Source organism: Octopus bimaculoides, chromosome 1 (genome assembly GCF_001194135.2).
Source record: "Octopus bimaculoides isolate UCB-OBI-ISO-001 chromosome 1, ASM119413v2, whole genome shotgun sequence".
Classification (NCBI taxonomy): Eukaryota; Metazoa; Mollusca; class Cephalopoda; order Octopoda; family Octopodidae; genus Octopus; species Octopus bimaculoides.
The window spans coordinates 21007058-21024367 of record NC_068981.1 but is presented as its reverse complement, the minus strand read 5'-3'; the positions used below and the strand labels follow the sequence as shown (position 1 = coordinate 21024367).

Genomic DNA, 17310 nt, shown 5'->3' with positions numbered 1-17310 from the left:
ATATATATATATATATAGTAGATATGATACTTAAAAATGCATATACATTGCAGAGATGCATGTAAACTAGAGTTGCATATATATAGTAGAAACGCATGCATACAGTAGAGATGCTTGTATACAGTATAGATGCATGCTTACTGTGGTTATGCATGCATATAGTAGAAATGTGTGTAATCAGCCAAGATGTATGTATGCAGTAAAGAGTTATGTATATGTGAAGACAAAGAGTGAATATTTAGTAAAACTATAATCATAAATGTTGGTTAGGTAAGTAGGTGAAACTTTCATTATTATGGTAATATAGACTGTAGCAAACAATGGTAAGGTCTCAGATATAATATAGTAAATTTAAAAAAACCGTTATTTAACTGAGATTATCCAAGCAATTAGTAGACAAATACTTCCTCCAGGAGTGTTTAGAATTTAAAGCAAGTAACCAAGGAGGTGACCCCCACAAAATCAGCTGATCAAAGTATTGGGACAATATAGGTGTTGCAATTTTGAGAGGATCTGGTTTTAAGAGGCCAACTGGCAAAAGCAATGGACATGTTTCAGTATTATTAAAACTCCAGAGTAAATCATAATCTACTCAGTTGGCAAGATAGAGTAATATATATATATATATATATATATAAGAGAGAGAGAGTGCAGTGACACTGATAAAGAATACTACAACATAGCTGGGGGGGGGGGGATATTGTCCAAAAATTTCAATTAATTGATCCTATAGAAGTTATGCCCCTTGAATGTTGGTTTTAGATTTCAAACACACTTGAGAGAACAATTTTGCCTACTAAATGCTCATATGTAGGACTCAATCATATTTGTAATTAGTATGCAGAACACTCACTCAAGGTATTTTCCCCTCAGCCACATTATTAATGTACAACTTTTGATTTGTGTATATAGAAAATGGGAGAGAATGGTGTTAAGTAATAAGGTCAAGCTCAAGTAAGGTGCAGATATGGCATGCTGGGTCTGCTGTTGCTGATATTGCATAGTCTCAAGTCTGCTCTGATTGAGATGACCTATAGAATGCAAGGCATTTCAAACATGATAATCTTATCTTATTTTCAAACATAGCACAGGATTGCATTATCCAATGTATCCTTCCTATACTAAAAATAGCAGGATGCAATTCAAAGGAGATTTGGCTGACATTTCTAACTGCTTGACTGACCATTTAGATGCGCATTCTTCACGATGCTGTACAACACAAGTGGAGTGTTACATGGGTTGTGTGATGTATGAAGAGAAAAACAAATATACCATCATACAATAAATAAGAAACACCTCGTCCATTATTTGGTGCAGCTTCCTATAGGATCCATTATAAGGGTCTTGCCCCCATAATTTAGCGTATTACTGTTGTTTTAAAACCCACAGCTCTGAAAGGACAGACATGTGATTTAATATATTCCAACAATAACCATCCCATCACCCATTTTTTTTTTTTTAGACACAGTGAGTATCATTATCAAGAGTGCCCTTCCTTTTCTCTTTTTTAACAGTAGGATGTAATTTGATGAAGATTTGTCTGCTATTCCAAGCTTGTTGAACAATCATGTAGTGACTTTGTTGTTGGTTCAATTAGTGTGTAGCTGCATGTGATAAAAAGATTGTTTTCACAAGCTGTAAAAGCCACTACAGGGTATAAAGATTCTAAGAGAAATTAGTATAATAAATGCTGTGACAGCTAAAATAAGAGAAGCAGGGGAGGAATGTAACTGTGACAAGGAAGGATTTACAACAGACAGACATACAGAGGTGGTTGGTTGATAAAACACCAGAGGATAGCAAATTGTTCAGAGAAGAAGGAAGCCAGTGATGAAATGAAGCTGTAATGTTTTGCTTTTTATGTTAATCAAAGCTACAAGAATTATTCTATAGACTTTAGAGAACATTAGTCACTGTTAATGAAAATAACAGGTTGTTGAGTGGCACAACAAAGGTTATATTCCAATCTGTGCTAGTTTCTTCTTTTTATGCCCAGTTGATTGCCTTTCATTCTCCTTTAATATTGATAAAATAAGCAAGATAATGTAACAAAGTCTGTGTATTTCAATAGAAATATGGTAACAAAAGGGTTAAACATGAAGAGATGTTGGTTTGAAGTGGCAAGAAATAATATTTATTGATTTGATGTATTGCAAAATTATTACTGATCAACTTCAAATGATCTACAACAAATTTTCTTCAAATTGATCTACAACAAATTATTTCTTATATTTTCTAAAGTTTCATTTGTTCAAATATATGTTTTAATCCATTTTCTTCCTGTGCAAGACTCAAGAAGAGATAAATATGTAGTTACACTAACATGACATTTTTAATCCAGTTGATAAATTTCGTGATCTTTAATTGTTCATGACTTCTAGTTGCTAATGATTGATACACACTCACATGAAACTGTCCCTGGTCTATGATACACACTTCTTAAAATGATCTAAATTCAAACCATCCATAAAAATTTTATGTTAATTTAAGGTTGGTTAATAATGACAATTTTTTTTGCGACCTTGCATTATTTTCCATGAATATGATAAACAGTTATTCATCATCATCATCATCACCGTTTAATGTCCCTTTTCCATGCTGGCATGGGTTGAACAGCTTGACAGAGGACTGGCAAGCCAGGAGGCTACACCAGACTCCAATCTAATCTGATAAGGTTTCTACTGTTGGATGCCCTTCCTAATGCCAACCACTCCAAGAATGTAGTGGGTGCTTTTTATGTGCCACCGGCATGGGGGCCAGTCAGGCAGCACTGGCATCAACCACACTTGAATGGTGCTTTTTATGTGCCACCAGCATGGGAGGTCATTTGCTTTTGCTTCTAGATGACCATCAATGTGAAAGGAAAAAAAACACAGCTTTCAGACAAAGGCCACTCTATGTAATGATTTCAAAGCTCTGTAATGTGTTTAATGGAAGAAACAGTAGTTTGATACATTTAAGATTTGCAATTGTCAACAAGCAATACACCAGTTTCTCTTCTTCTGGGTCACCTCTCTGACAAATTCCCCAAATCATATAGTAAATATTTATCCACTCATTTAAGCATTCCTACTAGTTTTATAATTCACAGAAGTATGTGGGTCTTTTACTTTTTCCCAGTTAATAGTAATTCATTTTCTTTCATCTCTTCTTGACATGTTGGTATAATTCCCATAATTGAAACTAACTTTGCTTTCTTTAAATCTTCTTCTTTTCACCATATCATGTACAAGAATACCACCTCAAAGTCCAGGTTTGTCTGCACTGTGGATGTTATTAGACTGCATGTTTTTAGATTCTCAATTATCAGCTATATTTACATTAACATCTTTCTTCTCGCCATGAAGCTTCTTGAATCCAATGTTATGTCTGCCTTTCCATCAAGACAACAAGCCACTCACAGAGACAGACTTAATCCTGTTTAGATGCTCTGCTAAATCTTTGGCCTTCTCTGACAGGATTAGTCTAGATAACAATGTCTCTGGGTTTAACAGTGATGAATTATTAGGATAATTCCTCATCTAGATAAGCATCTTTTTCCAGATCTCTACATTTCTGTTTCGATTTGCTTTAAATTGATAGGCTGCAATAATTTCTTCTTTCATGGCTCGGGGAAAAAACCCCAATTATTTTACCACCTTTGCCTGAGACACTTGATCAAGTAGAGTAACTATTTCATACTTGTCAGCAATTAACAAGACTTTTCTTTTTCTCTTAACAGCCATTTTTCTTACTTTTATTTCCCCACTAAACTATTCTTAATAAATATGACATAAACATTGATCCATATGCCTTATAAGGACTAGAAAGCAACATATGGGTTTATTCTGAGCTCAGTAATGCCAAGTCCATTATTTTATAAGACAACAACTGTGTACACATAATTTACTTATGTTCCACTTAGTTTATTTTTTGTTTGCTTTATTTTTTATTCATATGTATCAGTATGACTACGACAATCATTAGATTTAGTTCCATGTAAGGTTTTTTAACTCCCTCTGATATTCTTCAATGACCCAAATTCATACACTCCAACAAAGACTTACACATAATTTCAGTTACTCAATGACAATAACTAAGGCTATGCAGGTTAAGAAAAATTTAAACTGGTCAATCAGAGGCTAATGTAGATGATAACGGAAACAATACAATGATGTCCATTCACCATTTGATTCAGAACTATCTTCAAAAATTTATTTAAGGAAAAATTCTATTATACAATTAAAAAACAAGTTCATAGTACACAAGAATCCAAACTTTGTTAGTCTTTCACTCATTGAAATGGTAAGACTAACCTGAATATATTTAACTCTCTTAACATTAGTTCCCAAACTTGTAATGAAGAATAACACTAGATTTCCCTATACTCAATCCTTCCATCTATCACCATCCATATTACTCCTCTTTTCATTCCAGTACAATACCTATGTGGTGAGAGTTTATATTAAATCTGTTGGTATCCAATACACTGTTCCTTTTTGCTCACCTGAACTGCTGGCCACCACTCCTACTCAGGTCATTTGCTATTTAATCCATTGCTCTCTCTTACTTTAACCATTTCAACAACTAAACATCACCCTCTCTCTCTCATTACACCCCACCATTAATACTTCTCTTTCATTAACCCTAGACCTGTCTCTTCCACATCTTCCTTCTCTACCACCCTGATGAATCTGTTTTTCTCGTCATACTCTCACTTCTTTCTTCTACTCACCCTAGCTCATCTCCTACAATTCTCCTCTTTTCTACTCACTATCTTGTTCACATAACCTTGAATGGACAAATACATCATAGAATAATAGTAAGGATTCTTTTGTCTTGTGGAGGACAAGACAACTTCACATTAAATGAATACTCATTGAAGTTGTTGGTGAATCAGCAGAGACAACATAGGATCCAGAGAACCAAAATGTTTTGTCCTCTTGAGGTTATGACAACCCCTCTAGTGCTGGAGCCACTACAAAATGTATCCAGTAAATACTATAAAGTAGTTGGTTTTTAAGAAAGGCATCTAACCTAAGAAACCATGCCAAAAATAGAATACATGAACAAGACATAGTCCTGATCCTTCTAAGAGGACAATAATTCCAAAAATGAACTAACTTTGATCATGACAACCCATTCAACACACGCCAGAGTGAAATGTGAACATAAAATGAAGATAATGTTTGTAAATACAAAATACTGAAAGCTATCACTTTAAGTCATGAAACTGGGAGCACCCAGAATCATTTCATACATATCAAAGAAATTAAATATTCGATTTCATACGACATTTACCTATTTTTTTAAATGAAGGACTGACAAATAATCAGTGAATTTTATGCAGATTTGAGGCTAAATAATTTGGGGTTTTAAAAATATATGCAATTAAGTGAATAATGGAATTGTCCAGAATAAAGTTAAACAGAATCAACTAGATGAGGTGAATGAAGTGAAGTTGAAATACTAGTGGTCAAAACAATAAAAATAGGTAACTAACATAAAATTTTCAGGGCATACTAAGAGGCAGTATTTAATGTTGGAACAAATTTGCAGACATCTCTCATGTAGCACAGGTTGATTCTGAAGGTTTTAAGTGAATTTAACATAAACACTGTTCTGGAGACAACTTTAGTCAAAAAGAAAAATTAAATATAGTTCTAAACAGCACAATTACCAGCCATGTATGCCTGAAGTCTTTCTTATATATTCTTAAATAATTCTAAAGTTAAGGAGGATAGAGTATTAACAGTTCCGTATTTAGTGTTCAAATGACATACAATAATATATTCAATGAAGTAAAGGAAAAATTGTAACATCAAGGCACTATGAAAAAACTATAGGATTCTGAGCAGAAGAAAGATACCAAACCATCTGACACTACCCGCACTAAAATATCCATATTTAAAGTAAAATTCTAATTAAAAATCTTATTATAACAAGAATGATAACATAAGGTTTCAATTGGTCAACACCAACATAGTAACTTATATAATATACATTTGTAATAAATATTGATTTCTTACATAGATATAAGTAAGAACAAACAGAAATTGAAAGGTAAAACTGACATCAGTGGGAACTGAACTCAGAAAATAAATCCTTGTAGTTAAATACTACAAAGCACTTTGTCTGACACTCTTATCAAATCTGCCAAGCTACATCCATAACATTAGTAATAAATTGATAATATAGCCACAAAGCCATATCTGTGATATGATTTAAAGTAAGGTTACAAGATCACAAATTATAGTGAGAAAAATATTGATTGCAACAGACTCTAGTAACTGACTGCTACTCGTTTTATTAAATCTGGAAGTATAAAAAACAAATCCAGATGGGATTTTGAACTGAAAATGTAGAACTAAAATACTGCAGGGCATTTTCTCCACTGCTATGTTTGTCAATCCACAGCTCTTAAATGTAATTTAAGGATGGGAAAATAAGAAAAGTTTCTAAAGATAGCCAATTCAGAGGACATGACCACATGAATTGCTTCAGAAATCTATTTTTATGTATTTATCAGGATAAATGCATGTATAACTTCTCATAGATTTTATTTAAACAAGCACGGGAAACATTATATTACACGTATTAGATACTGAAAGGTTTATTCAAAATAAACAAGTTAATATGAAAAATTGTTTAACAAAAAAAAAAAGAAAATGTAACGCCATAATCTTAAACCATTATGTTAAAAATAAAATATAAAAAAAAACAAAAATACACCAATATATGTGAATATTGAAAATAAAGGATTAATACTGAAGAATAAGGAGAGAGAGATAATTAGTTAAGTGGGGTAAACAGTATGCTTGTCAAAGAAGGTAAGGAGGGATTATATATTGGAAAAGCATTTTCTAAATTACTATTCAAGGAAAATATATGCCATGAGAAGCAGTTGCTTGAACAGGTAACAGATAGTAATGCAAGTATACCTTGCAGTGTCCGGACATAGTCATCTGAGGGCAAAAATAAAAAAAAATCATAATAAATTACTTTCCAACAAAATACAATAAAAGTTTTTCTTTTAATTTGATGCTTGAAAATGCTTTTAATATAACAATGTTAAAATGATCTTATATACCATTGCTGTAGATGTTATAGACTTGTTTATCCAATGACGAAATCAGTCATTTAACTTATAGTAATTAAAATTACCATGCAACTGTATCAAACTAATTTTTTTTTTTTTTATTTATTTTAAATCAATTTTTAATTAATCAACCAATCATATTTCTATTTTAACATGATCAACAGAATATTTTATCATATCAATAACTTTAATCAGCATTCAGATCTGGTCTTTCACACATTAAATAAGTTAAACCAGAAATTTATAGAATATTCAGTGGAGTTACATAATTACCAGCTTTTAAATTCTGAAATTTGCAAAAAAAAGAAATGAAAATTATATGGATTAAAGAAAACATCTATTTGTGGATTATGGTGCAGATAGAGAAAAACAAAAGGTTTCAAAGAATTATGAAAAATTCATGAAGATTCAATGCTTAAAGTTTTTGAGATAATTATTTCTAAAGATTTAGAAGTGGATTGGTAGAATCAATACAGCATTTGAAGAAAATGTCTAGCAATATTTTACTCTTTACTCTTTTACTTGTTTCAGTCATTTGACTGCAGCCATGCTGGAGCACCGCCTTTAGTCCAGCAAATCAACCCCAGGACTTATTCTTTGTAAGCCCAGTACTTATTCTATCGGTCTCTTTTGCCGAACCGCTAAGTTACGGGGACGTAAACACACCAGCATCGGTTGTCAAGCGATACTGGGGGGACAAACACAGACACAAACATATACATGCACATACATATATACATATATACGACAGGCTTCTTTCAGTTTCCGTCTACCAAATCCACTCACAAGGCTTTGGTCGGCCCGAGACTATAGTAGAAGACACTTGCCTAAGGTGCCACGCAGTGGGACTGAACCAGGAACCATGTGGTTGGTAAGCAAGCTACTTACCACACAGCCACTCCTGTGCTTATTTATTTACAATTCTTAACACCTTAAGGTTTTAAATTACACTGACTTTGTTTTTCATACTTGCAGGGTCAATAAAATAAGTACCCAAAACATTTGATATAATCAACTATATTTCTCTCCTAAACTTTGTATCTTTCAGTCTATGATAGAGGAAACAATACTGTTACAACAACAAAGACTAAGTCTTTAGATTTAGTTATATTCATAATGTTACTTCATGTAAAGTCAGGTTCCATGAGTAGAATAAAAACAGGTGGTTTTCCATTGCATGATACAGAAAGAAGTCAAGCAATTTCTTAAAAATAGTATCGGAAAATATAAATAATTTAATTGTTTTCTATTGTTCTAAACATGACAGCTTTAAAGACAAGATGACATAACTGTGGCAGCTGTAAAGAGAATGCAGTTATACTTAAGGTAGTAAGCCAAGAAATTTTATTTAATCAAAACTGCACTCTTAGTGATGAACATAATCACTACCTGAATGATTAATTCTAGCAATAAAAAGAATTTCTAAAATTTTAATTAATTACATATGAAATGCAGCAGAGGAGTGACAACTCCAAACATGTTTCAATCTTATAGGGCCTCATCAGTGAGAACAGTCAAGCCATACCTGTACAATCCTAAAATGACGAAAGAGATATAAGGTTTTATGAATGAACACTGAGTAGCATAACTTCAAAGAATAACTGGAATAAATACTCGAAGATGCCTCCTGCATTCCATAATTAATTCCAATTAAAATTTCAGGGTTGTCTCCCTGTTTTGAAGGTATTTTTATTCATACATAATCAAGTATCCTAGCACTCACTTTGGTAGTAACAGTAACAGTAGTAGTAGTAGTAGTAGTAGTAGTAGTAGTAGTAGTAACAGCAGTAGTAGTAGTAGTGGTAGTAGTAGTAGTAGTAGTAGTAGTAGTAGTAGTAGTAGTAGTAGTAGTAGTAACAGCAGTAGTAGTAGTAGTAGTGGTAGTAGTAGTAGTAGTAGTAGTAGTAGTAGTAGTAGTAGTAGTAGTAGTAGTAGTAGTAGTATTGTCGTAAATAGGCTATAAAATTGTAAGAGAAGTTTTGAATCCAAATTTTTCTGAAATCAATTTGGCCTTTCATTGGAACAAATATCAAAGCTCGAAGTTTGACCGGGTCTATTCTACATAAGGTGTCTTTAAAACTCTCACTTGCATTTTTATGGTTCAGACTTCAGTTAAGTACATGAATTTCCTTGAGTAAGAAGTGATCCATTTCATTAATAAAAGATTTGGTTATAGGACAATATTTAATAGAGAATACTGATTTCACTATTACTTCTTCGGCTGGATACAATTCTTATAAAGCTGAAGTAGCAGCTCATAACAATACTGTGTCCATTCTTCAACAACCAGTCTCTTGTTTGAAGACGCCTAGCAGTATTAGTTAATTTGACCTCAATATTTAACCGACATTAAATTTGCTCAAACTGGGAAGAACTGATGAATGGCAAGGTTTAACACAGGGTGAGTTGATGTCAGAATATAAAGGCTGGAACAAATTATGTTACCTGCCATTCTACCAAATCCATAGCCTTATTATTACTAGATAGCAGATACTATCTTTACTACTACTATATAAAGGAGACTAACTTCACTAATACTACATAGAGAACACTAGTTTTACTATTACATAGAGGATAGGAGTTTTATCATTAGCGGGTACTAGCTTTACTATTATATGGAGAATACTAGTTTGACTGTTACTACATTAGGATATTACTTTTATTACTATTATATAGATATTAGTTTGCCGGTGGCACGTAAAAGCACCCACTACACTCTCAGAGTGGTTGGCGTTAGGAAGGGCATCCACCTGTAGAAACACTGCCAAATCAGATTGGAGCCTGGTGTAGCCATCCGGTTTCACCAGTCCTCAGTCAAATCGTCCAATCCATAATAGCATGGAAAGTAGATGTTAAACAATGATGATGATGATTACATTAAGGGTACTAACTACCAATGACATTGAGGGTACTAGTTTTACTATTGTTACACTATGGATGCCAGCTCCTATTATGACACTAAGAAATTCAAGTTTGACAATATTTAAGATATTATGTTTACTATTATATTATATCTCTATATAATAATAGTAAAATTAGTATTCTAGTTTATACTAGTTTTACTATCACTGTAGATATTAATTTCATCCTAGGATTTCTAAATATCTAAGGAACATTCCACAGGCTATTTTGTTTGAAATGAGTAAAGCTTAACAGAACACTGTATAACACTAAATCTCTAAATACACTTCTCTTAGTTTTAATTTGTTTAATTGTTGTTTAATACAAGTCAAGCCTGATTGAGCAAACCTATGATCAAAGCCATTCCATCTATGACCATCCCATCTTCTTACATGTTTGGGCAAGTGTTTTCTACTTATAGCCCCAGGCCAATCAATGCCTTCTGAGGGAATGTGGTAGGCAGAAATTGTAAGAAAGTCTGTCTCACACGCATGTGTGTGTATGTGTGTGTGCCCTTGTGTTTGTCTCCACCACTGCTTGACAACTGGTGGTGCCTTTTCCCTATAACTTAGCAGCTCAGCAAAAGAGACTGATAAAACAAGTACTAGACTGCAAATATTTTTCAGTCTGCTATTTATTCTACTTGTTACAGGGTCGATTTGTTCAACTAAACTCTTCAGGGTGGTGCCCCAGCATGGCTACAGTCCAATGACTGAAACGGATAAAAAAAAAAAAAAGGAAATCTAATGTGTCCTTTTTTTTTTTTTTTTTGCATATAGGCATGTCCTTTACATCCTCTCTCAAATGAGAGATCCAAGTCTTGCAGGCTCATGGGTCTGGTGCCATGTAAAAGCACTCATTCTAGTGCCACATAAAAGTGTCCATTCCAGTGCCATATAAAAGTACCCATGCCAGTGCTATATAAAAGTGCCCATGCTGGTGCTACATAAAAGCTCCCAGTCCACTTTGTAAAGTGGTCGGTGTTAGGACAGGCATCCAGCCATAGAAACCATGCCAAAACATAAAAATGGAGCTCTCCAGCTGGCCAACTGCAACTGCAAACATCCTGTACATCTATATATCAGAGACCAAAATGTTCAATGTATTTTCCTTTATTTAAGATGTTAAGGTACAGTTTGAAGGAGATTTAGCTGTTACCACAACTTGATCACGAGCAGAAATATTATATTCAAACTACTGTTAAAGGCAGACTTGCAACAAACACCACACCCAATTAAGTAGTTAGCAATAAAGAACAAATTACTGTGTTTCATGTTTGTCTCAAATACCAGAGCTGACAGGCAGTAAATACATGACCCAATACTATGAAACTTGTTGAAGAAAAAGGCCCATGAAGATATTGAATGAAGTAGTGAAGATTGATCTCAAGATGCTGAACCTTACAGAGAAGATGACAATCAACCAAGATGATTGGTGATTCGCTGTGCTTGAAAAGACCTGTCCATCACAGTAAAAAATGGTTTCCTAAAACATTCTGTTTATGCTTGTGACCCATTCTGCCCCATCAAGCATTCCATGCCACATCTCATTCCTCTAACACCTAGTGCACCATTATTTCTCTACCTTGGGCGCCACTCAGTACATGTTATTTCCTCTCCTTTCTTTTCATTATAAGTTACCTCTTACTCACCCTAGAACCTTCCATTCCTTATTCTCATTATCCTTTCTTCCCACATCTCTAATCATGTTACTCTCCCCACCACACTATTATGAAACTACCCCCTCTCCCCACCACACTATTATGAAACTACCCCCTCTCCCCACAAATTCCTTATACCCCATCACTACTATTTTTATCTTCTTCCTAGCTACTCCTGCAAGTGCTTATACAATGTGAGGTAGCCATGCATCTTCTCTATAGTAGGACACCTGTCTATTTGTCCTTCTCTCATACATTAGCCTCTCAAAATCTGGCATAAAACCACCTCCCCATTTCAAACTATGCCACCCAGCCACTTAGCTTTTTTTTACCTTTTTTTCCCTGTTCTTTTCCTGTCTTGCAAGTTACTTGGAACCTCATTAAAGTCAGTGGCATGAAACAAAACATTCAATATATACTGTAAATTGGTTGATGTTAGAAAGGGCTAGCAGGAATAAAAAACCATGCCAAAGATGACAGCCCTGCAGCTTGCCAAATATTATTAAACCATCCAACCCATGCCAGTATGGTACTCTAGAATCAAACTGTTTTGATCTATATATATATATCAATTTAAATAAAAGCCATAAACGCGATCCATCGTAAAAACTTGTTTAATAATGACCTGTGCACATTTCAATGCAATATCTCGACTCACTCTTGTCTGAGATAAGAAAATGGGATCTTGCATCTCTTCAGGGTCAAGTTTCATTAATTCATAGCAGACAGCAAACAACAGACAACATTAATAGTTGACCTTAAAATACATGTGTATAAACAGGTTGTAATGACATGAAACATATTGAAAACTGCATGCAATATCGGTTAAGAAAACGGGAAAACCGTTATATAGTAAAGTAAGTAAGTAAGTAGTGTTGTTAACTTTACAACCTGTTTATACATATATATATATATATACTGGAAGTGTAAATGAATAGGAGAATAATAATAGAAAGCTTTATGAAAAGGTAGTGGAAGGGATTTTCAGGATTTTCTGATGAAAGTTTCTAGTATATTTTAGGATGATTAATTTAAGAGAAACAATCTATTGACACAAATTCACACAATTACAACCACTCCACTTCATTAAGAGTAAGTTTTATTAGAAAGTACAATGCTATTTTTATTAAAAGCACTATAATTTTAAATTTCTATAAACTAAAATTTCACATAGACTTTATAATGGACCTGAATTTAAATGATTATTATTAGATTAATTCCTAGGGCAGTGAGCTGACTGACAGACACACTGGACAAAATGCTTAATGGTATTTCATTTGACCTTACGTTCTGAGTTCAAATTCCACCGAGATCGACTTTACCTTTCGTCCTTTCAGGGTCAATGAAAAAAGTATCAGTTGAACACTGGGGTCAGTGTAACCAACTTACCCCCTCCTCCGAAATTGCTGGCCTTGTGCCAAAATTTCAAAGCATTATTAGATTATTTCCTATTGAAATGGAAAACCAATCAACAAAAAATAGTTTGTTTCTGGATATATGCAACTACAAGAATACATTTTACTTACATTTCAATAAATCCTTTATACTAAGGAATAACAATAATGCACTCCAGCTGTGACCAACCAGTTTTATTATCCAGATGTTGCACACTTAACACTACATGGGGTTTGATTTGCAGGCAGATATATTTGTATATGTATCTATATATATATATACTCTTTTTACTCTTTTACTTGTTTCAGTCATTTGACTGTGGCCATGCTGGAGCACCGCCTTTTAGCCGAACTAATCGACCCCAGGACTTATTCTTTGTAAGCCTAGTACTTATTCTATCGGTCTCTTTAGCCAAACCGCTAAGTTACGGGGACGTAAACACACCAGCATCGGTTGTCAACCGATGTTGGGGGGACGTAAACACAGACACACAAACATATACACACACATACATACATATATATACATATATACGACGGGCTTCTTTCAGTTTTCGTCTACCAAATCCACTCACAAGGCTTTGGTCGGCCCGAGGCTATAGTAGAAGACACTTGCCTAAGGTGCCACACAGTGGGACTGAACCTGGAACCATGTGGTTGGTAAGCAAGCTACTTACCACACAGCCACTCCTACGCCTATATATATATATATACTATTTGTCTAAAAGTATTGTTATGACCATATATGTGTGTATATATAAAACAAAATATATTCTACATATTGGCACAAATGGTGCATAATGCTGGAATGATTTAATACATTTTAACTTTCATATCTTTTTTTGTGAATATACTTAAAAGTAAAACTGAAAACTAAAATGACAAAATGTACTTAGTTTCTGTGAGAGAGTGCAGATAGACATCCATGTGGGTTATGCATGAAAGACAGATTCAAGATTGTGTTAGTTGATAGTAGAGATCTTAATAAATGTACCCACCATAAGAATAGAACTTTACAAAATTACTGAGTTGGGAACTACTTGAGCTACAAAGAGTTGCACTAGTACACTACTGGCCTTACATTGACATGAGGATTGTAAGCATCCTTTTCTCATGGTTTTCACACACTTGATATAATTTAGTAAAACCCTCTACCCATACACTCATCTGTATATCCATGCTGAAACCCTTTTTCTATCCTTTTCATCTATGTATATATCCCAATGCTTATGCCAGCTACATTTTTATGGAGTACTGTATTGTGACACAAATTACACATATTAATTTACTCTTCTACAGAATGCCATGTGCATTCGTTACAACTGCAGATCACATAGATCTTTTAACTTACTGAGCTGGATAGAATTATATAATACACTTGGGTAATCGACCTGTTTTGTGAAAACCAACAAACATATGTGATCACGTGAAGGATGGAGTGCATAAGAGTAATAGTAACCTACTATGTCTGGTTGCATACAATATAATAGTGTGGACAGAGTTTGTACATGAGTATATGTATTGCTATGTGAGCGTAGATACATAGCAAAATGTGTGTGCATAAGTGTGTATGTGTGGATGGTTAGATTCAACATAGTATGTGTGTGTAATAGGTAATGGTACACGGGATGGTTAATGTGAGCAAGTGAAATGGTGAGGGGTGGGTGATACACTACTTGTCGCTCACTACAGACTATGAAAATTCTTACAAAAATACTTTATTTTTCTGCCAGAGAACTTTATATATAAAACTGATATTATAAACCTGTCAATGAACTGACAACCACTAAACCCTTTATCTGTGATTTATGACTGTGGTTGTTTGTACAGTAGTTGATATTGCTAATATATTGTTATTGTTTTTGTCACTATGGTTCATGTTGTTGTTGTCCTCACCATTGAGTTCATGGGTTTAGGGACTATCTCTTTTCCTCCCCTCCACTCTATTGTATGTGAACAGTTGCAAATGTGCTTGGGTGTCTATTTGTATTTGCTTATATTAGGTTGTCAAGAAAGTTCTTGTGGAATTTTTAATTTTGGTTTTAAACGATGTATTTTCAAATTAATTTTCGTTAAATTACTTTGACTTTATATATCATTTTAAAGCCCGTTTTTCACTCTATCTAATCGTGTTACTCTTTTTCTTTTTGAATAATTAGGCCATTTTTCCCAGAACGTTCATTACAACATGGACAAAAAGCAAATTCGTACTATTTTCTTATTCCAGTTCAAGCTAGGCCAAAAAGCTGCTGAAACAGCTCACGATATCAACGATGCGTTTGGCCCAGGAGCCACTAATGAACGTACAGCACAATGGTGGTTCAATAAATTTTATAGTGGTGACGAGAGTCTTGAAGATGCTAAGTATAGTGGTTGGCCATCGGATGTTGACAACGATCAACTAAGAGCCTTAGTGGAAGCCAATTCACACACAACTGTTTGAAAGCTTGCTTCTGAATTAGACGTAACATATATGACAACTTCCAACCACTTGAAAAAGATTGTAAAAACAAAAATACCTGAGAAATGGGTGCTGCACGAATTGAATGACAACAAAAAAAAACGCTGTTTTGAAGTGTCGTCTTCCCTTCTTTTACTCAACAAGAATGACCTGTTTCTCGACCGGATTGTGACTTGTGATGAAAAGTGGATTCTTTACAACAACTGGCAATGTTCAGCTCAGTGGTTGGACACTGACGAAGCTCCATGGCACTTCCCGAAGCCAAAGTTGCACCAAAAGAAGGTCATGATGACTGTTTGGTGGCCTGCAGCCGGTCTCATCTATCACAGCTTTTTGGATCCAGGTAAAACCATTACAGCGGAGAAGTACAGTCAGCAAATGGATGAAATGCATAAGAAACTCTGACAACAGTCAGCATTGGTCAATAGAAAAGGACCAATTCTTCTCCACAACAACGCTCAGCTGCACGTTGCACAACTGACCCTGCAGAAGTTGAATGAATTGGGCTACAAAGCTCTGCCTCATCCACCATACTCACCAGACCTCTCGCCTACCAACTATTACTTTATCAAGCATCTCGACAACTTCCTGTGTGAAGAATGCTTCAAAAACCAAGACGATGCCAAACACATCTTTAACGATTTCATCACCACTAGAACATAGGATTTTTACGCTACTGGCATAAATAAACTTGTTTTGCTTTGACAAAAGTTCGTTGATTCTGGTGGTGTTCATTCAAATTAATAAAGTTTTGTTTGTGCCGAGATATGTGCATCTGAATTTAAAGGTTAAAACCGCAAGAACTTTCTTGACAACCTAATATATGTATGAAAGCATGGGACTTCCACTACACCCCTTCTCGTATCGACTTTTCTATCTATTTACTGTATTCTACCACCTGTTCCTCTGTATTTCACCATTTTATTTATGCTGTAGGTAATTGTGAGTGATGGTGTAGTATTGAGGGAGGTGGCTTTATGCTAGGTGTGGAGAGGTTAAATTATGATAGTGGAACTAGAAGAGATGTCTTGCTGTAAAGTAGATACATGCCTACCCCTGCTGAAAAGAGAGGAAAGAAATGGTGATGATGAGGTGTCAGGGTATACCCTCAAGGTATAAGAAGCTGAGTATAAAGAGATACAGAGAGAGAATTGGAAAGGCTGGTGGAGATAGGTAAGTTTGCAAGAGTGTGAAAGGAGAGTGACAGATGAATCAGAGATGGTGGTAGAGGTGAAGTAACAAAAGAGGTTCAAAGCAAAAAGACAACTGACAGCACAGAAATGAAAGAGGATGGAGATCATATGATTATAGCATCTATATGGGTAGTGCAATGGAAGATGAGTTGTGGGGTAAGGCTTAACAGGGACAGATTGAGTGTGGGAGAATAATCATAAATGATGTGCTTTTAAGACCTCACTTTTGCCAAGATGGAAAAGTCTTCTCAAACACAGCATATCATCAATCATCTCCATCCGTTGTCATCTTTTCTTTGAAGCTCAACAACCTGAGGTTGGTCTTCACTACTTCATTCCATGTCTTCCTGGGTTTGCCCCTTCCACAGGTTCCAACCACATTTAACAATCTCTTTTGATACCAGAAATAGTAAGTTACTGACTTTTTAGCATCATCATCATCGTTTAATGTCCACTTTCCATGCTAGCATGGGTTGGACGATTTGACTGAGGACTGGTGAAACCGGATGGCAACACCAGGCTCCAATCTAATTTGGCAGAGTTTCTACAGCCGGATGCCCTTCCTAACGCCAACCACTCAGAGAGTGTAGTGGGTGCTTTTACGTGTCACCCGCACGAAAACG

The 17310-nt window shown here is 34.8% G+C and overlaps 1 protein-coding gene across 4 annotated transcripts in view; it reads right to left on the bottom strand.

The window, feature by feature from the left end:
• The window catches only part of LOC106882230 (nuclear envelope phosphatase-regulatory subunit 1), a 51481-nt gene that overhangs the window by 28670 nt on the left and 5501 nt on the right, over window positions 1–17310 (bottom strand). For 2 of the 4 annotated variants that reach the window (XM_014932850.2, XM_014932834.2), the window contains exon 2: window positions 6921–6944. The exons of the other annotated variants lie outside the window; for them this stretch is intronic. In XM_014932850.2, the coding sequence (XP_014788336.1) occupies window positions 6921–6944 (24 nt within the window). The remainder of the gene's footprint in view (window positions 1–6920; window positions 6945–17310) is intronic. 4 annotated transcript variants of the gene reach the window in all.